The sequence below is a fragment of the Thamnophis sirtalis genome, unplaced genomic scaffold, assembly GCF_051295495.1.
Source record: "Thamnophis sirtalis isolate CommonGarterSnake01/CBP01778 unplaced genomic scaffold, rThaSir2_p1.2 scaffold_4, whole genome shotgun sequence".
NCBI lineage: Eukaryota > Metazoa > Chordata > Lepidosauria > Squamata > Natricidae > Thamnophis > Thamnophis sirtalis.
In genome coordinates, this window is record NW_028261384.1 from 37,972,842 (window position 1) to 37,995,242 (window position 22,401).

Sequence of the window (22,401 nt, forward strand, 5' to 3'; positions counted from 1 at the left end):
GTCCCAGGAAGTTCTCATAGCTAAATTTGGAACCAACGATGGAATAGGGTACCCCTGAAAGCCCCTGAGAAGGACAATCATCTCCCCGAAACTCTCCTCAAACACAACAGGATACCATCTTGGGCATGCGCACAGAGACCCTGTGGGGTGGGAATGGAAATTTTGCAATATCCTTCCCCTGGAGTGGGGTGGGAATGGAAATTTTGCAGTATCCTTCCCCTGGAGTGGGGTTGGAATAGAAATTTTGCAGTATCCTTCCCCTGTCATGCCCACCAAGCCACGCCCACAGAACCAGTAGTAATTTTTTTGAATTTCACCACTGTCCTGAACCCCTGCGAACTCCCAGCAGCCTACCCCTCAGACTGCTAATGTTGATTCTAATGAGTGCCAGCACAGAAGCATATTTGTGAGCAAATCTGTTTCTCTCACAATCACATTTCTTTGCAGAGAATCTGTTGGCAATAGGTGAAACCAGAGTTAAACCTGGTTAGATCTGCAGGATCCAATTCGGGTCAGTCACAGGTACCAGAGGTTTAGTCTTATGAGCTTTTGAATTCATGCTTGATCCCATCTTCAAGGAACTTTTCTCTCAGCAGAATGTATGGTGAGTGAGAAGTTACCTGACAATAGGCTAACAGCACAAGACTGAAACCTCAGAACACTAAACTTCTGGTCTTGGTGACTGACTCAGATTGGATCCTACAACATTATGTGGGAGAGATATATTTGCCTTCATTTGTGATGATTAGATCTCCCTCAGTTAGTTATTTCCAGATTGAAAGGGAAATGTAATCTTTCTGAGCATGGATTGTCTGAAGCATGTAAAAAGCAAGATAGAAATCTGGCGCAGTTTTAGCAGAAAGAATGGGGTGCAAGAGAGAAATGCCGGAACTTTTCTTGTTCTAGAAATTTTATGTGTACCCCTTCCTCCATTATTTTCTCCTTCTTTATCAGTTGACTTATGTAGTGAAGTAATTAGAAGGCACAGGGAATTTGTATGTAATATTGGTATATTTGGTATTCTGTTATTCTTAGAGGCATACAGTATGCAGGTAGTCCTAATAATTGCTGTGTTTAGCAATCAATTGAAGTTAAGATGGTGCTGGAAAAGTAATTTTATGACTGTTCATTAAATTTAACCACAATCACAGCAGTCACATGATGGTAATTTGGGTACTGGATAACAGCATGGATTTATGACCATTGCAGCATATCGCAGATAAGTTCATTTTTTTTAGTTTTAAGTCAGTTTCTGACAGTCAATGGAAAAACCAGCAGTAAAATTGCGTGTTATATCTCACTTAAAAATCGCAAATGATTTGCTTAATGACAAAGTTCCTTAGTAATGGAGTTGCCAGTCCCAGTTGTGATTGTTAAGTGAGGATTACAATACCTATATTATTTTTAAAGAAGACTTCAAGGAATTATAATTACTTTGCCACACACATTTCTCCTGTCATAAAATGGTCCCTTTTTAAAAAATTAATGTAATGTTACATTTAATGTAAAATATTACGTTATTCTCTGATTTATCACTTTGAAATATGATTAATGGTCAAAATATGTGATAATTATATTAAAACAGGCAGTGTAAATAATGCAAAATATCATAATAAAACATTAAACACTTGCTAATCATTCTAAGGATAACAAATCTGAATTAGTGTTTTTTAATCTAAAATATTTTTGAATACTTGGATTTTTGAGAACTTGTAGTAAATTTTATTTCAATATTTGAAATGTATTAAAATAAAACTTTGAAAAGATCATCTTTTTAAAAAATATTTCTATATCTATATTATCATACAATATGAAATCTTGCCCAGTTTTATTGTTCATAGGATCTCATGGATATTTTTGAGCAGTTTCATATTTTCACTTATTCCATAAAACAGTTGGCTGTCAAGTGTAACAGTGGCTTCGCATGGAATCTAATAGGGATTTACATAGAAAGTACCAAATAAATTGCAAAATCTTCTTATCTCAATTAGGAAATTAGATATTTCCTCAGATCAAATCTTTTGAGTTTTCATTAATGTTATGAAAGAGGTAAAAGAAAAGAAATATAGTAATTTCACTAAGTATGAACATTTTAGCAATACTAAATCAATTCCAAATCACTTATCCCTTTTTCAGTTATTTATATGTTGTGTAATATATTATTCTTTTTCATTAATAGATTGAATGCTATAGATTAACATCAGACTGGTGAGCCCAGTGAAAGTAGAAGCAATTTTGAACATTTGATACCTGTGTCCAGTCTTCATCACTACTTCAGTAACAATGAGTTTCACAGCACAAGGTTAGTCTGTTTTTATTTTAAGTTTCTACTGCTGTGCAAGATTGGTATTCGTGTCATCATACTGATGAGTCAAATGATTAGATAATTAAATGTGAGCTCTGTTTGATTTACTTCTAAATGAATTAGAAATATATGTATATCAAGTTGTGTGATTAGATGTTTATCTCTATGAAGTATTAATATTCAAACTTTCTGTTTTAATTTGTAGCAAATTTTTGAATGTGTTTTATTAGGCTCAGTGTGTCCTTCAAACGAAACTGAAATGCCTAGTTGTTTTTTCAGTGTGCACACAGAGCAATTTATGCACACAAAAAGAACACTATATACAGTAATAGATCACATGTATTCATAATTTTGCTGCCTGGATTATTTTTCTTTCCCACACAATAATAGTTCTATCTCTACCAATACCTGGGGTAGCTTATACCTGGCAGTACCACCTGCTAATTTAGCCATGTTTAGAAATTCAAACTTAAGTTCTATAAATATAACACATATACACACTATAATATTATCATTAATGTATCACTAAACTTTTACCAAAAATATTCTGGAGAAAAAGTGCAATTGATGATAACATTATATGATTCTAGTAAAAGTCTACAAGAATATGAAAAAGGCTTGTTTTTTTAAAGTAATTATTTAATTACTTTAATTATTCCATTATTTAATGAAAATGAATAGATGAATAGGTTAGGGTTAGGGGTTAAGGTTAACCGTAACCCTAACCCTAAAATGAGAATATATGCTTATGACAAACAGTAAATAATCTTTAATATAGTAACATGAAATGCAAAAATAGTGTGTTGTTGAAAATTTTATCAAATTACAATCAAATAATATATTTATATCTAAACAATATTTTATCATAAAATAGGCTTATATTTCACTGATTTGCTTACCTAAAATGAGGAGAAAGGTATTTCATTTTTCCAAGTAATTTTATTAAGAAGTATAAATGAAAAGAATAAAAATTAATAAAACTACAAAAATAGAAACTACCAACAGAAAAACAACAGAAAAAGAAAAGGAGATGTGTTTAACAAAAGGAAGGAAAATATAAAGAATTATCATACTTCACAACAGCTGACAGTCTAAAAGTGTATCATCATCTCTAAATGAGATACCTTCTTCCCATAGCTCATCTTTTAATTAATGAAAACAGAGTCCAAATGAAATGTAAATGAATATTTGACATCAAAAATCCAGAAAAAGAAACATATAAAACTGCTTTTATATCTGAAAAAAAGAAGAGAGGCCAATCTTATAAACTTTCCATTAGTATTGAAAATTGTTCTTTAATCTCTTCAAAAAAGTCCTAGACAGATAATCTGTGTTTCAAAGCAAAAATCCACAAGAATCTTAACTAATATCTTTTTGTATCAATAAATAAAATTTATCTTTTTGATTGTCATTTCTAAAAAGTTTTTTCAAATCAATACCATCTCCATTTTCCAATGAGAAAATATTTCTAAATAATTAAAAATATAATTCCGATTACTTCTGGGCCTCTTAATCTATTGTTAACTTTGCAAAATCCATATAGCAAACACATTTTTTATGTATAGTCCAAAATCATATGTTTTAAAAACTTTTAAAATCAAATTTACACCATTGTCTTTTAAGTAGTTGGAAATGCATCCAATCAATAAAATCTTGTCAGTCTGAAGAAATTTAATCTCTCCAATATATACCATCTTGAATCCAGAATTCCCCTTGTAAAGGTTGACTACCTACAAAAGCCATCAAATGTCAGCACACCATAGCACATACAAAATGTATAGTTCACTTTTTAATGTGTTGTAATATTTTACCTTTGAAACAAATCAATTTAATTTGTTTTTCACATAAAATTTATACTTCATTTTTAATGCATTTTAATATTTTACTTCTGAAACAAATAAATTTAATCGGTGTTTCCAATACTGATATTTACAAGTATTCAATTATCATTCTGTTTTTTCAGTTTTTTTGTTATGGTAAGCAATGTGTTTAGTTCCTTCTTATTTCAAACTCTCTATTATCATCCTGGTGCCCAAGAAACCATTCATAGCAATAGCAATAGTACTTAGACTTATATACCCCTTCACAGTACTTTACAGCCAGTTTGCAGATGATACATCAGTCATTGGGCTTATTCGGGATGGGAATAAATCTGCATGCAAATAGGGGGTTGAACAACTGACCTTAGGGTGCAGCTGGAACAATCTGGACTGAACACACTTAAAATTGTACATAGTGGATTTTAGGAACGGCCTACCACCTCTTACAATGTTAGACAGGTTGAAGAATAGAGCTCTTCAGGTTTTGGAGTTCTATAATCTCCCAGGGCTTAAAATGGACACCTAACATTAGAACCCTCATTAAAAAGGCACAACAAAGAATGTACTTCCTACCTCAACTCAAAAACCTTTTTATTGCTCAAGGAGCTGCTAATAAAATTCTATAGAGGCATTATTGAGTCTGTTAGTTGTACTTCTATAACTGTCTAGTTTGGTACAATAACCAAACAGGACAGGTACAGACTTAACAGATAGTTAAGACTGCAGAAAAAACAATCGCAACTGGCCCATCTTCCAGATATACAAAACCTGTATACTGCAAGAGCCAAAAAGAGAACTGACAAAATATCTACAGATCCCTCACATCCTGGACATAAACTGTTCCAGCTTTTCCTCCCAAGACACTGCTATAGGGCATTGCATGCCAAAACAACTAGACACAGACATAGTTTTTCCCTCATGCCATCACTCTGCTGAACATCTAATTCCCACAGCACTGCATTATACCCAAGGATATTTACCTATTTAGTAGGGCTGTATTACTATTCTTCTTCTCATCTTTCCCATTTTCTTCTACTATTGATATCTTATGATTATACTACTTTGTTGTTTGTTTGTACACTGAGAGTTTATGCATCAGAGATATAAAATCCTTGTGTATCCAATCACACAATTAGCCAATAAAGGTTTTTGTATTCAAAAAGTATACATTCAGGAAATTGAGAGAAAAAGTATGTACAAATATAGTCAAATTAGTGATTAGAATAAAAATGGAAAGGAAGAATAAATTCATTGCATATATATTTGTGCAGTTTGCATTATAATATCAGTATATACAGAGAGAGAGAGAGAGAGAGAGAGAGAGAGAGAGAGAGAGGATCAGTTTTATTTTCCTTAGTACATAAACATTTTTGTAATTCTAGTAGCAGTATCTGGAACAAAGCAAAAGAAAAACCAGTTTAAGAACAATAGCAAGATAATTTAATCATTATTTCATCTCTTTTGAATTTAAGAATGTCCTAAAACTGAGATTTGCCAAAGAAATCTTGCTAAACCCACTGAGCTGCACTTGCTTATATAATTACATCTAGAATAACAAAGGATAAGCATAATCCCAAATTTTTCATGTTTACAACCATATTCTTATTCAGTGAATTGTATGTGGGGGCGTAAGAGAGAAAGAAAGTGTCACAGTATGTGCTATTTAGTGTAATTACAAAATGGACTGGCAGTTTTAGAAATCTAGATTTTGGACCATATGTTGGAATTATTAAAAAGAAACCTTAGTGATTAGCATTCTAGCTGTATTTCTTAGCAATGAAAAACTTGTTCTAATTTTAAGTTTATCCATTTATATAGGTGCTGTTAAAGAGTTCACATAAATATCACATAATTTAGCTACAATTTCATTGTGTTACATTTCACTCAGTTTTTTCAAACTTGAGAATTAAATTTTTTTCAGTAGGGAATCTAAGATTATCTCAGTTTTTATTTTTATTTAGTCTCTCTGTATTTGCATGTACGTATGTATGTGAGAGAAATGAGAGAGAAATAGAGAGAGAGAGAGAGAGAGAGAGAGAGAGAGAGAGAGAGAGAGAGAGAGAGAGAGAGAGAGAGAGAGAGAGAGAGAGAGATCAATCTCATAGTATATGGTATAGAACCCAGCATGTAATCAAATTATCCATATTAATTCTGCAGGCAGAATTAAATTTATTTTGTTACCCTTTCATGCAGAGTGTAAAAGTAAAGATTGAAATATGTGTAACTACTTTCTACTTTTTTTTTGAAATATGGGATACAATTTAAACATAGCACTATACATCAAATAAAAATTTTACAGATACAAATTCTGAGATTGGTAAGTATTGGGGTAAAACTGAATTCATTTTTAGATTTTAGAATTTTCTTGGCTTTCTTTTCAAAATAACTTCATAAGATAGACTGAGAATGAATTATAAGCATAATAATGTCCAGAAGGCCTGCTGAATGATGACTTCAATCCAGCTCTCTCTGGACTCAGCATAACCCTGTTACTTTACATTCTTGGCATTCGGATAGAAACTTTCAGTTTTAGAATCACTGAATTCCAGTGTTTGAAAGCTATACTAGTAAGAATTGCTAGCTTGAAAAGAAAATAGAAAAATTGCTTACCATTTTGTGAAATAGAATACTAATAAACTGGTTTTACATAAGCTATTATTGATTTTTGGAGCAAGGCAAAGGTAATAACTGACACATTCATTATTTAAGATGACAAACATATCATTCAATTAAGCAGATTAATTGCTAATTTTCAATTTGTATCATGATCACCTGAGATAAAAATTTCCTGCTTCAGCAAGAAGTTGAACTGGAAAGACCTTCAAGGTCCCTTCCAATTCTGTTGTTTTGTTAAAAACAAATTTCAAACTGTAATTAACACAACAGCCACAAATTAATCTGATTATGATTAGCTTTTTGTAAACCCAGAATACTATGTTAAAGACAGTACTTTCAAACATTTATTATTATATGTTGGGACTGTATAAACAGTTTAGTAGTACTTTCTGATTAAGTAAAAGCAACGGTATTTGTTTCCTATTTTAAAGGAGCAAGATAATATGGGGTGTCTTTTACTACTATCTGTATATTATAAAATGTAATGATTTTGTGGTATCATTTTCTTGTGTTTTCTTTTTATTTCTCAGATGTGCAAGATATACACATCTGTTATGTTCCAATCCAGAACTTACACTGTAATTTTGAGAAGCAGATGGACAAATTCTTTAACTATTTACATCGGTCATTACATTTGTTTGATCATTTTCTATCAATTCCAATGATCAAACAAAAATGTATAAGTATAGTTTCCTTAGGGTAGATTAATTTATAAAGATGGCAAGATTTAGCATGTGGTTTCAAAACTTCATTAATATGGATGGTTTTGTGTAGTTAATGGTACAACTGAATAACAACAAATGAAGGCCAGAGGATGTTTGTTACTCAAATGATCTCAAAGGGACTTGCTTGAGTATTTTCTGTTCACACCAACTAAAACATGGAATGTTTCCTTCAATAGTATGATGCAACAAATGTGCCTCCTGTGTAGTAACATTAATTTACAGCAACACAAGAACCGATTTAATTGAACACAGCCGTATGAGTCTTTAGAGACTAAGCCCTGTCTAAATGAATGGCTCATTCTTACAGCTATAAAGCAAATGTTAAATCTCACCAGGAGGAGGTAAATGTTTCTATTTTGTTGTTTGCTTTGTTTGTTCTAAACTATGCTGTCATTAAAGAAATGTTTACATCCTGTAGCTATTACACATTCTTCCCCAATCTTTGTACATAAAAATCTTAGGATGAATTAAGTTTTTTTCATCAAAAAGCTGTTTGGTTTAAAAGAGGATAAATGAATATTCATAAATATTCAGTAAATGAATATGTATGGTCCATGTTTAGGAACAAAAATACTTGAATGTGCATTTTTATTGTATCTATTCATTATCTAGAATTTAGCTTTCACTCATTAATTGAAGATTTGTTACTGGCAAATGCATAACCTATCATTTTTTGATACATTTTTAAGAGAGGCTTTGAGGACATTTAATAAGCAAACAATCAGGAATTGGTGAGATATTCTATATAGTAACACAGTTTAGTTTTTTGCTCCAGTGAAACAATCTGATATTCTAGTAATAAAGAATTCAATAAGTATGTTTAGGGATAAATGTATTTCCTATAACATAGGACATGTTTAGGACATAGAATATTTTATTTACTTTTGAATGCAATATTTTACCCCTGTGCTTTTTCTCTCTCTTCTTTTAAAGTAGAGAACGTCACAAAAATTAAAATGAATGGTGGTAAAACCTCACATAGCAAAAGTGAGAGGTTTGATAGAATTGCCCTAATCAGGCTTTAAAAGTAGTACACAACTCTGGAAGCTTATGCTGAGGCCAAGAATATGTAATAAAGAAAAGTACATTCAAGTAGGTTTTTTAATGTTTGAAAATTCTGACTTAGTGAAAAACAGCTTTATTTATTTATTTTTAAGAAGCAAAATAGTTTGTGATTGAAGAACATTTTATTTTACTTATATCACCTACACACGGAATAGTTGGTACTTGGAAAATTTATTATTGCAGTAAATTGGGTATGAACTTGAGGAGAGTCAAATAATACTAGCCTATTTTTTTCTTTTTTCTTCTTCTGCTTTGTCAATGAAATTTTCTTCTAGGGGAAGCTCTGTAGTTCTGAACATTTCTTTCTCAACCCATATATTTTCTGCAAAGCTAGAAAAGATTGTGTTTCAATCTTGAAGAAAATAATTCAGGCAGCGTAGATGTTTACTAAGCAAAATGGACCGCACTGAAATTCTAGAAAGGATAATGGAACCAGGCTATTGTCATCGTGATCCTTGACAAAATTATTTGCTTTCTGTAGTAGTGAACAGTCAGTTTCCCTGGTATAAATTAAGATTACCAGTAAAAACAACAACAACCCTGAAATCTCTCTCTCTCTGGTTTATTCTTACCATGATGGTTTGGATCCTTGCTTATTTTTTCCAAATTACAACATAATACAGTTATTCTGCCTAGTCCTGACTTATAACCATTAATTTAACAACTGTTGGAAATTACAACAAACTGAAAAATATATTTACAATTGGCCCTCACACTTATAGCTGTTACTTCATCCCCATGGTTACATGATCAAAATCCAGGCACTTGGCAACTGATGTGTGTGTGCGTGTGTGCGTGCGCGCGCACACACACACACACAAACAATGACTGCAATGTCTAGGGTCAAGTGATTACCATTTGTTACCTTCCAAATAGGCTTCCAATAAGCAGACTCAATGGAGGAATCTGGATTCATTTAATAACCATGTTATTCACTTAACTGTTGCAGTGATTTTCTTAACAACTATGGCAGAAAAGATTGTAAAATTGGATGTAATTCACTTAACAGCTGCCTTGATTAACAATGGAAATTCTGGCCCTAATTGTGATCATAAGTCAAGGACTCTCTGTATATAACATTTGTTTCAAATTAACAGCAACTTATTTTATACTATTAATTATGCTGAACATTGTAATTTTTAGGATGAAATCTCAAAGTCAACTTCTATAGCATAGTATAATATATAAATTCCAAGAGTCTCTCTTTCATAGATTTATTTTGAAAATACGAATGAATAGAAAGTAATACATTTTACATGAAATTTGGGGAAGCTGAAAGAAGATTTTAAAATAATCCAGGTTTGCATTTTAAACAGGCTTTTTATAAAATTTTATTTAGATGTTAGCTAGGGTTATCAAAGTTATTAGGAAAAAATAGCTTCCCCAGATGTTTCTTCATGGAATCATAGGAAAGAATTCTGAAATTCACAGGTGAATAAACCAACTGTTAGTTACAATATGCAAACTCCCCTATTAATTCTTAATTATAAGCACCTATAAGCTTGACCCTATAACATCACTGTAGCATTAGACACAAAACCAGATCTACTTTGACTATTATATAAGTATAGGTTTCTCAGGGAAAGACAGAGAAACAAAAAGAAACCTTTCACACAACATATAATCTAGCTCAATTGTATAAGTTATTTTTAATACTTTCATCCATTGTTCACATGTTTAAAGAGATAGCTCGATGGGGAGCAGGTAGCATGTTTATATCTCTGAGTCTGTATCTGTTAAAAATGGGAAAAAAGTAGAACACAAACTATTTTATATAGCTCTCCAATCCATCTTGCTTGATAGCAAGTCTCCTGTAACAATTGCACAAACCTTTTTATAACTGTAGGTGGTTGTTCATTTATTAATGTAAACAACATGTGCCTTGGATGTGTGATCCCTAAAAATAAACCAGTAGAGGTAAAAATAGATTTCTGGAACTTTTTGAGATGCAGCTTAATCAGAAACAGCTGCAAGCTGTCTAGAAAATTTAAGTTAGATGAACCAGATGGCTTTCCTTTTAGGTTTGATATGAGCGACTTAAAATTCAATAATGTATTCTACCAATAGAACTGTTCTTATAAATGTATTTGTTTTAGAGTGGACACTTCTAATTATAAAGCTAGTAAAATGTTAATTTATTTTAATGTTTGCTTTAAGGATACATGTCAGGACGTATTTAGCATATGATATTAATGAAGGCAAATTACATGGACCTAATTCTGAAGTCAACAAGAAAACCTGTAGTTAAGTTGATTTCAATAGAATTATGTATCTTGGCATTAGTAAAAGCTGGTTCTGAATCAGTGTTAAAGATCAATGTTATATCTGTCTTTATGAGTTTATATCTGTTACCCAGCCAATTATGTGAAGAATTTGAAAAAAAACCTATTCTCTCCAAAAAGACACAACTTGATACATTTTACTGAAATAAATTGAAGCCTTTTTAGACTCCAAAAATGGAGCAACAAGTCTCTCATTTAAGAGGTTGTGGGATCAAAATCTTTCTGACAAGGTAGTTAAACAATGTCTGGGTGGAGATGCCATGTGGCATGTATATAACAATCATCTACTTGCAACTGAGATTCTTCCTTAAGGTCTTATAAAACAGACAGACTATCCTATTGTTCATTGATTCTTGGATTCTTGGATTCAATCACCTAATTAACTGATATGGTTACAAATTACATGATCTACTATAAACTATTAATTTCAGATTTTTAGCCACTTAATCACTTTTTATCTGTCTTAGACTAGACATGCTGATTATTTAAAGGTGATAAATTGCAACTATGACTATGAATAGGACAGCAAGTTATAATCACAAGGTGTTTTTTTGGTCAAACTTGTTCTGACATCTAACTGTAGAAATTTGTGGAAGACTATGAAGATAAGCTTCCTATCAAATGACTTATGACCAGCCCTTGCACTAATGACCATAGCGGTATCCGCATAATCCAGGTGGTTAGTAACTGGCACTTATTTACAACAAGAGGAACCAATTAGGTGGTTCCACCTCAGGCGCCTTATGGACCCTTTGGGTTTTCAGACGGAGCTTGGTGTTGTTCCTGATACCCTCGCCCGCAGTCCAGCGGAGACTCTGGTTGCTGCCTGGAATTCAGCAGCGGCAGGGGCTCTTAACCGGATTGCGCCTTTACGGCCGATCCGAGGCAGTGGATCCAGGAGGGCTCCTTGGTTTACTGAGGAACTCCGGGAGATGAAGCGCCGAAAGAGACGCCTAGAGCAACAATGGAGATCCAGTAAGTCTGAGTCAGACCGAGCGCTTTTAACATCCAGCATCAGAGTCTACCTCCGGGCAATCAGGACGACAAAAAGAACACACATTGCCTCTCTGATAGCTTCCGCTGAGTCGCGCCCAGCCGCCTTGTTCAGGATAACCCGTTCCCTCCTAAACAGGAGGGATACGAGCGATCCTTTGCAAGGCAGAGCTGAGGACTACGTCCAATTCCTCGCGGATAAAGTTGCTCGGCTTCAGATGGACCCGGACTCCAATTGCGCAGAGCCAGCCGAGGCACCAGGGGAGAATCTGGATGGACATCACTGGATTGATTTTCAAGCTGTTACCCCTGAGGACGTGGACAAGACCATGGGAGCCGTAAGTGCCTCCACATGTGTGCTGGACCCGTGCCCCTCCTGGCTGGTTGCTAACAGCAGGGAGGTGACACGGGGCTGGATCCAGGCGGTTGTTACCGCCTCCCTTCGGGGGGGGGTTCTTTTCCCCCACTTTAAAGGCGGCGGCGGTGAGACCCCTTCTGAAGAAGCCATCTTTGGATCCAGCCATTTTAAACAACTATCCTCCAGTCTCCAACCTCCCCTTCGTGGGGAAGGTTGTTGAGAAAGTGATGGCCTTTCAGCTCCGGCGGTCCTTGGAGGAAACCGATTATCTAGATCCCTTCCAGTCGGGATTTAGGCCTGGCCACAGCACGGAAACCGCTTTGGTCGCGCTGACCGATGATCTCTGGAGAGCCAGGGATGGAGGTCATGCCTCCGTCCTAGTGCTCCTTGACCTCTCAGCGGCCTTTGATACCATCAACCATGGTATCCTTCTGCGACGACTGCTGGAGGTGGGGGTGGGAGGCCCTGTTCTACGGTGGTTCTCCTCTTACCTCTCGGACAGGTTGCAGTCAGTATTGGTTGGAGGGCAGAGATCAACCCCTAGGCCCCTGAATCATGGGGTGCCACAAGGTTCGGTCCTGTCCTCCCTCCTGTTTAATATCTACATGAAGCCGCTGGATGAGATCATTCGACGGCACGGGATAAAATACCATCAGTATGCAGACGATACACAGTTGTATCTGTCCGCCCCATGCCAACTCAGTGAAGCGGTTGACGTGATGTGCCAGTGCCTAGAGGCTGTTAGGGTCTGGATGGGGGTTAACAAGCTTGTACTCAACCCGGATAAGACCGAGTGGCTGGTGTGTTTCCCTCCTACTAATTGGCCAAGTTTTCCATCTCTCAAGCTGGGGGGTCAAACAGTACGCCCCTCAGACAGGGTCCGCAATTTGGGAGTCCTCCTGGACCCACAGCTGACTTTCGAACACCACTTGTCGGCTGTGACCAGGGGGACATTTGCCCAGGTTCGCCTGGTGCACCAATTGCATCCCTACCTGAACCGGGAGGCTCTCAGAACAGTCACTCGGCCCCTTGTGACCTCTAGACTGGACTACTGCAACGTGCTCTACATGGGGCAGCCCTTGAAGAGCATTCGGAGACTTCAGCTTGTCCAGAATGCAGCCGCGTGAGCGATCGTGGGTGCACCTCGGTTCACCCATGTAACACCTATCCTCCGCGAGCTGCACTGGCTGCCTATTGGTCTTCGGATACGCTTCAAGGCGCTAGTCGTCACTTATAAAGCCCTTCATGGTATTGGACCTGGGTACTTGAGAGACCGCCTGCTGCCAATTACCTCCAATAGACCGATTAGATCCCACAGATTAGGCCTCCTCCGAATTCCATCCGCCGGCCAATGCCGGCTGGCGACTACCCGGAGGAGAGCCTTCTCTGTGGCTGCTCCGGCCCTCTGGAACGAGCTCCCCGTGGAGATTCGGACGCTCACCACCCTCCAGGCCTTCTGCAAAGCTCTTAAAACCTGGCTGTTCCGACAGGCCTGGGGCTAAAGAGCTTTTGCCCCCCCCATCGAATGGTATGGTTGTTGTGTGCTTTTAAATTGTGTATTGTTTTGTTTGTCTTTTTATCCCTTATCTGTATCCCCTTCCCTGACTTGGATTGTGAGCCGCCCTGAGTCCCCTCTGGGGAAAAGGGCGGCATATAAGTGCAATAAATTCAATTCAATTCAATTCAGTTGCAGCATCTCAGGGTCACATGAGCATTATTTTCAATCTTCCCAGTGTGTTTCCAATAAGCAAAGTCAATGGGGGATTCGCCTAACAAGTGTATGGTTCGACTAAAACCATGACAAAAAAGGTTATAGATTTGGGTGCAACTCACTTAACAGCATTGCCTAACAACTTAAGCTCTCGGCCCAATTCAGGTTATAATTTGAGGATTCCCTGTAAAGCACATTATTTGTTTGCGGAAGATTGTAAGTTTTCTCTCTGATTTTTCCAGTTAGGGTGAAAATTCTACCCAAACCTCTGAACTATTGTCAATCAGCACTGACAAAACTAGAGTAGCTAGATAAATAATCTGATTCCAGCTATAACAGCTTGAATATATTCCTATGACCAAGCCTTTGTATGGTTTATCCATCCAGAATTACCTTATTCAGACTAGATTTTTGGTTAATTAAGATAACAGACCTACTATATACATTTTTCATTTTCTTTTCATAATGGCTTTATTAGAGTTTTAGACAATAATAATAATAAATAAAATTAACAGAAATTAATATTTAGAGTAGAAAATAAAAAGCAAAGGAAGAAAAAAGGGACAAAGCCAAAAGTGCAGAAAAAAGTATAAAGAAATAACTTCTGTATTTTTTTTACATCAGTTCTAAATATAATTATAAATTTACCTCTTGCTCTATGGTTATAAAATAACTTTGATTTTTCAGTAATCAACTATTTCTTTTTCTAGCCCTAAAAACTATATATCAGTGATGGCAAACCTATGGCACCCATACCACTGGTGGCATGCGGAGCCATTTGTTAGGGCATGTGAGGCATTGCCATGTCAGCTCCCTGAAGCTCCCAGAAGAAGAAAAATGGCCCTATGGGCAACCCGGAAGTTCAGGAATGGACTTCCAGGTTGCCAGTAGGGCCATTTTTCGGCCTCCGGAGGCTTCAGAGAAGTCTCCTGAAGCCACAGGAGCATCTCCAGGGGGCAGGGGAGGCCACTTTCACCCTCCCCAGGCTCCTAGAAAGTCTCTGGAGCCTGGGAGGGCAAAAAACAGGTTCATCACAGGCCAAAAGTGGGGGAGGATGGGGGGTCGCATGTATATAATTATGGATGTGGTACGCCCACGCACGACCCTCTGTGCTTCCCGCTTTTGGCACGCAATGACAAAAAGGTTAGCCATCACTGCTATATATCATAAGTTCATTTCTCCCCGTTTCATTCAAATAGAGGTTTCCATTCATCATTAAACTTGATTAATCTTTTCTCTGCTCAAAACTGTCAATTTAGCCATCTCAGCAAATTCTATCATCTTTACCATCTGTTCTTCCATTATGGTTAGTGTCAAGCCTTTACTATCCATCTTATTGTAGGTCTTTGACTTAAACAGTATATTGAGTGACTGTTTTTACTTAAAAAAAGGTGACTTTTTCACATTTATGACCATTGCAGCAACCCCATGGTCACATGGTCAAAATTAAGGTTCTTGGCAATTGATTCACATTTCTGATTATTGTAGTGTCCTGGGATTATGTGATAATCTTTTGCCACCTTCTGACAAGCAAAGTCAACAGGGAGCCAGATTCACATTACAACTGTAGCAAGAAAGGTCGCATAATGAGGAAAAATTCACTTAACAAATGCCTCTGCTGGCAACAGAAAGTTTGGACTCAATTGTTGTCATAAATCAAAGACTCTCTAAATTGATTATCATTAATTTAAACTGATGTAATATCTCATCATGCATACCTACCATATTCAAAATTATTAATTAACAAAAATATCCAAGGGAATTCTTGATAATATAATACCAGGTTTTCAGAGAAATTTCCCTAATATATTCCTGCGCATTCTCTGAACAAAGTTACATACATTATATTTGGCAAACAAAAAGACAGCACTAAAAATGGTGCAGATCTGATCCAAGGTAAAATAATTCATCCACCTATCAGCATCCATCTACTCGGATGCCTAGCATGGTTTACCATATGATAATTACCACAGGGAAGTTCATTTTGATATCTTCTAGAGTTTTGGCTCTTCAAAGTAGGCCAGAATATGAAACGGTCTCTTTTATCAGTTAACGGTTCCTGCATTTCTTCATTAAATATTACCCCTGCCTCCCTTTGCATAGAAGGACCATTTACCCACAGTGCTGCATATAATAGAGCTGCATATAAGGTAACTATAACTGTAACATCAAGGACTATTTGTGTATCATCATCATTCTAGTCATTGTCTATTCACATGCCTCTTCCATATGTTTTCAACTAATACAGTCTTCAGTTTTCTTTTGAACAACACTTGCTCATGTCATCTCCATCTTGTTTTAGGTCTTTTTTGTGGATGCTTTTTATTAAGTTGAATACATTCTGTAAATAGAGTTATACCAAAATTTTCTAAAGTTGGTAATTCATTGATGGAGTTGGATCTTACATTTCAACATTTTGCTAAGAAATAATCTGATCAATTAAAGTAATCTCATGATACTATATTTGTAGATTTAAATTTGATCTGATATCTCTGGAGAAAAATAAAGCAATAAACAATAATTTGAAAGTTGGACTAAAATAAATCAATTTCTACATCAAGTTATTAGTTGAACATTTAACCAATTTCCAGCATTTTTTTCAATTCTGGAAAACAAATATATTTCAGTTTTTTATAGTTTATGCAGTTATCTTTCAAAGGCTTCTCTGTAACATTGGCTGTGAACTGGATTGATAAATCTTTCCTGATTAATTACTGGTGAAAAAAAATTAGACTGAGAAATTGAGAGATTGAAGTGCACAAATTTTCAAGCCAAAGGAAGCTATAATTCCCAAGTTTAATTTATTTATATATATAAAAGCAAAATACCACGAAATCTCCAGAACCATAAAGTCTACAAACTTGAAATTTGGCACATATGTTCCTCTTGGTATCTAGGTGCTCACTAAGAAATCATTAGTATTTCTTACATTATTATTAACATGGTCTGATGCTAAGGAATTAAATGTTCTACTCCTTCTTCCCATCTGAAACGAACTCTGTTCCAACTGCCACTTGGGCATGGATGTGGCCAGCGCATGACTCATCTGGCCTGCTTGCTGGGAGTTTAGACATTTTACTCCCCCTCCCCACCTGAAAAATGCTCTGATGCTAAGGAGTTAGACTGACGGAGAGAATGGGATAACATAGGAGAGGCCTCTCCGGAGAGAAGGGGATAGGAGAGAATCAATGGGGCCAGCCTTAGGGAGAGAAGGGGAAAAGATAGGAGAGGCCTCTGTGGGACAAGCCTGAGGGAGAGAAGGAGAGAAGAAAAGAGAGCCAAGCCTGAAGCGGAGAAGAGAGGCCCATAGTAACTGCTCATTAATTTTCTAGCTGTAAGTGTTGATTTATGAAGCCCGATCACATAGTTTCGTAATACAGCACAGGTATCCAGCCAGTATGTTATATTACTAAATTTAAATGCTAGCTTACACATAGCTTAATAGTTTACTTTATTCTGTTTAATATTCTGTTAAGAGCTTTTTGGACTGCCTTGTTGCTCATCACCAGAATGGAAGCCAAAGATAATGTCAGTTTTTATTAAATCCTCACTCATCAACAAGACATTCTCAGGGAGCATTTTTTTGATTCAGTCTAAATTACACTTTTCCATTTTATGTTGTCTTGGATTTTAGGTCCATTTGATATAGCATGCTTCAGTTTGTTTCAAAGTATATTGGTTACTTTGTGGAGGAAGGAATATTTCTTCCATCAACATGGTGCTTACTGTGCACTTTAATGACTGTTAAAGCTGCCTTTTACCATGAGAACTGTAATAACACTATGGGTGGAATTCTTGATTGACAAATTGAAGGTTAGCAATAGCAATAGCAGTTAGACTTATATACCACTTCATAGGGCTTTCAGCCCTCTCTAAGCGGTTTACAGAGTCAGCATATTGCCCCCAACAACAATCTGGGTCCTCATTTTACCCACCTCGGAAGGATGGAAGGCTGAGTCAATCCTGAGCCGATGAGATTTGAACAGCCGAACTGCAGAACTGCAGTCAGCTGAAGTAGCCTGCAGTGCTGCATTTAACCACTGCGCCACCTCGGCACCTCGGTTGACGGTTTGACATTTTGAAATCTGTTAGAAACATTCTAAAACTATTTTTTTCTTTCTCTGAGCATCTTATTGCATTCCATTTACTTATTTCATTTTTTAAAAATACAATAATGTATTGTTTCACCATTTTTCCAGTAATCTGAAGCCCTTCTGTTTGGTTTAGAAACATTGCCCCTTATATGTCATAACAATCTGGCTGTGACATACTGTTCATCAGCCCGATAATGGTCAGGATTGATTCAGCTGATCTGGCTAGCTAGGTGGATGTGTGTGCTCTTGCCCTCAGTGTAAGGGGCCAACCATCCCAGATAGAAGAAACTTCTTCTTTCGGATGCTGTGGTGTGTTCATGCCTATTGTCTTTCCTGATTAATATGCCTTCAAGAGCTTGAATTATTGGACTGTGTTGATAAGGACTTTGACCATTAGGTAAATAAACCTTTTTATTAGACATTGTTTGCTTCTCATAAGCTATTGGAATGGCAACTAAATCTAAGTATTCAACAGCTAGCTCAATTTCAACTGTGCCACTATCTGCTGTGCCAGACAACTGGTGGAAGAAGATACTTCTGCTTCGTTAAAAGAAATCCTGGCTCAAGTACAAGTCTTAAAGTTAATTTAACAAGATCTGGAAGAATTTCAATATGATTTAAAACAGATGCAAGAAAAAAATGGCTCAATATGAGGATTGATTGGCTGCCTACAAGACAATTACTCAAGCCAGTCATAATATTTTGGATAAAAAAATTACTTATTTAGATTCATAATTGTGCCTGAAGAATCTATGTGTGATTAGAATTGACAACACTTCAAGTCAATCAAACTTGACTAAATTTACGAAGGATATTTTTCAGATAGTTACCTCCATTGAGAATTGATTTTCCAGTTGAGATTGATCATTTGTTTTAATCATATGGTTAAAATTTCTTTAGGAAGAAGGAAGAGTGAAGTTAGTTTAAATATTAGTATCATGCAATTCCTCTGTGTTAATACAAGAGAAGAGATTTTACATCTATTTTTCCAGAAATCATTAAAGTTTCCTTTGAAGTGGGGTTCTAGTAAAACTAAGGTACACTATTTATTTATCCTAATTTTACTAAGGAGATTTTGGAAAGGAGAAACATCTTTACAAAAGCTCAAAAGCTCAACTGGTTAATGCAAGTTCAATATTTCAAGCTACATTTTGTGTTAATTTTCAAGATTAGATACATAGATTTGATAAAACTTCTATTTTAAAATCTAATGCTGGATAAGCTTGATTGTGTTTCATTCCATGGAATCTGCCATAGAACAAGTGTGGGTTGGCATACAGTTCTGTTATAGAAACATCAATTTAAAAGGCTTGATGCTGGCACTATTTTCTGTACTCATTTTTGTTTATGTTTAGTTATTTTCAAGATAGTGAATCCAGGCATATTGCCAATTGCGCAATTTATTTTTATCATACGGCACATATTGTTCAACTAGTAATATTTGACATTGTTGTGTAATTTTCTGTATAAAAGAATGCCATCTCCTTTTAGGAAATAATCAAGTTCTGTGATTTTTTTAAATTTTTTTACTTTTATAACTTTTTCTCTTTTTTAAAGAATCTTTTTTAATCTCTTTAATAGTGTGAGTTGTTTGCTTTATATATACACACAAAACACACACACACATAAAATCTATAAATCAGAAACTCAGAAAAACATTTACACACACACAAACACACACACAAACAAACAAACAAAACTGGGTTCCAAGTGGGGAGGAAGACAATGGAAACATGGAGGCTGTTTGGAAAGATGGTTTAATGGTGATCAGTCGACATGGTTTGAGGACCACATGGTTGAGCACATGGAAGAGAGAGAAAGATATATTTATACCTCTCTTGGGCTTTGAATTTGAACTTATCCTATTGGTTTCAGTCAGACTCCCATGGGGCTATGCAGTCATAGCTGAAGTTGTCTGTGTCCCAGGCTTGGTTGAATCTTGCTGGGTGATTCAATTAAAGGCAATTTCCTATTGTGGCTCAATGGCTTTGCCCTGAAGGCAATTTCTCCCATCATCCTGTAGCTCAGGTCTTTTGTTTCTGTTTTCTTTAAGATTTTTTATTTCTCTTTAAGGGGAAATAATCTGCTTTTTAAATATTTCCTAGAATATTTCATTCTTCTAGGAAAGGAGTGGGTGCTAACTTCCTACGTGTGTGTGTGAGAGAGAGGGGGGGGGAGGAGGATATTTTATTGTTCAATTTAGTATGGAAATTCTGATTTGTGAACAACACTGGAAAATAAGTCAAATAAATACAGAAAAGTTAATTATTAGATATGTATTAAATGGCGAAGGTCAGAAGTGATATTCAGCCAGTTCAGACCTATTCCGGTAACAATGGCTGACTGGCCATGCCCCTGAACCGGTCCCCCTGTCGCTACCTGCTTGCCCACCTGACGCTCATCCTGCCCATCCAAGCCCTATATATGCCTTTGCCATGCTGCCCAGCCCACAGATACATGGCTCGCCAGTCACCTCTGCACCTCACTCGCTCTGGTCAGCCCACCAAAAATAAGTAAGCATTTGCCCGCTTGCCCTGAGTTGGGGCCCGAGGCCCCAGGAACATACTATTTCCTGAGGCCCCAGAGTTGCCGCACTCTCGCCACCCACCTCAGCCGGGTTTGGGAATGTGCCATTCCCCGGCTCCGTCCTCGCCCTCTCGCCATCATCCTCTCGCCACCCACCTCAGCCAGCAAGAAGAAAGGTGCTGCCACCTTTGCACATGCTGACCAGAGGACCTTCTGGTGCTCTGCGGCCAGTGGCTGGCTGCAAAAGAAGCTTCTCATACATTTCTTTGAGTGTTGGCGGATCAGAGGCTTCTTTTTCAGTCAGCCGCTGGTCGCAGGGCACCAAAACATTCTCCAGTTGGCCAGTGACAAGAAAGCTCACTTCTCACTGGCTGACTGGAAGACCTTTCAGCACCCTGCAACCAGTAACTATCTGAAAGAATCCTCTCAGCCGTCTTTTTGAGTGCTGGCTGGTCATATAAAGGGAGTGGGCAGCGGCAGCAGCAGCCTTGATCTTAGTTGTGGGCCTGGCCTAGGAAGGCAGGGAGCAGCTCGCCTGGGTGCTTCTGTGACTGCTGTGGAAGGAGCATCCCTTCTCTCCTCTGACGGGCCACTCATGCAGTTGCAGCCGCAGCATCCCACTCCTGCTGGCATGCTGAGCTGAGCCACTGGGACAGCTGGGTCCCATCCATGAGTTCCCACCCTGCGGCATCTGGACCTGGATGTCGGCTACGAGCCAGTGTGTCCCCCCCAAAAAATGACAAAAAGCCCCAAATTTTTTTGCCACCAGTTCAGTGGGCATGGATTGGTGGGGGAGTCATGTAACTGAGTGTGCCTGAGTGACATCAAGTTGGCCATGCCAACTCAGTCACATGCCCCCCAACCTAGCCCCCTCCAACTCCAATTCCCACTGAACCAGTGGCGGAAATTTTTGAAACTCACCACTGGTGAAGGTCATGAAATGAATTGTTATCAGAAGAATATTGATAGGTGAGATAAATTTTATGGATGAAGTTACACTTAACAGAGAAATGTTGCAACAATACAAGAAAGAAAATGTAATTTTAGTGTAGTAAATCTCCAAGTAAATAATAAGCAGAGATATTGCTTATCTTCAGGAGAGTCATGTAATGAAACAAGATAAATACTTCATTAGTATGTAGTCTGTGAAATAAACAGATACTTTGACATAAGCTAAAGGTGTGGTCATTATGGTTCAAAAAAGGTTTCAAATTTATGTATACCCAAAGGTGGGCTTTAGCCGTTTCAGACCCGTTCGGGTGAACTGGTTGTTAAGATTCTATGCAGTTCAGTGAACCGGTAAATTCCACCACTAGCTGGCCCCACCCTACACCACTCCACACAGTCACTCCTCATCTCGCCCAGCATAGCTGCTGCTGCTCTCTGTCTGTCTCCCTCGCTTGTCTTGACCACATGGTCTCTGCAGGCCAGCAGCTTGCTTGCCTCCCCCCACGGCCTCATCCATGCAATGCTCTCTATGCAGACCAGCTTAATAGCCCTGATCTTCCTGGGTGAGCCTGCGAGCAAGGTCTGAATCCTGGCCTGGCTGCCTCCAATGTGACTGAGCCAGATTGATTGCTTTCTGGCACAGCCTACTATGCAGCAGCCGCGGCAAAGCTCACTGCCTCAACTGCCTTCCTTCGCAGATCTCTTCTCCTTGCTCACCTAGACTAGACTGACCCAGTTGCTTCGGCCTGCTCCTGCCCACTCCAGCAGCAGAAGCCTCGAGTCAGAGATAAGTATGGCTGGGCGCCTCCATGTCCAGGGGAGACATTAAACCATTCCATTGGGAGGTTTGTAATCTCTATATGGGAGGGGTAGATATGGTGGGGGGCAAATTATGTTCAGGGGACACAGGTTTTCTGTTTAAGAGTGATTGTGCGCTCCAACCCTCATTGCCCCTCTC

The 22,401-nt window shown here is 37.4% G+C and overlaps 1 protein-coding gene across 1 annotated transcript in view; it reads left to right on the forward strand.

Annotated features, from left to right (window-relative positions):
- The window catches only part of LOC106557200 (histone deacetylase 9), a 294,128-nt gene that overhangs the window by 94,528 nt on the left and 177,199 nt on the right, over positions 1-22,401 (forward strand). The window contains exon 6 of the mRNA XM_014076373.2: positions 2,180-2,302. Coding sequence (XP_013931848.2) covers positions 2,284-2,302 — 19 coding nt within the window. The 5' untranslated portion in view covers positions 2,180-2,283. The remainder of the gene's footprint in view (positions 1-2,179; positions 2,303-22,401) is intronic.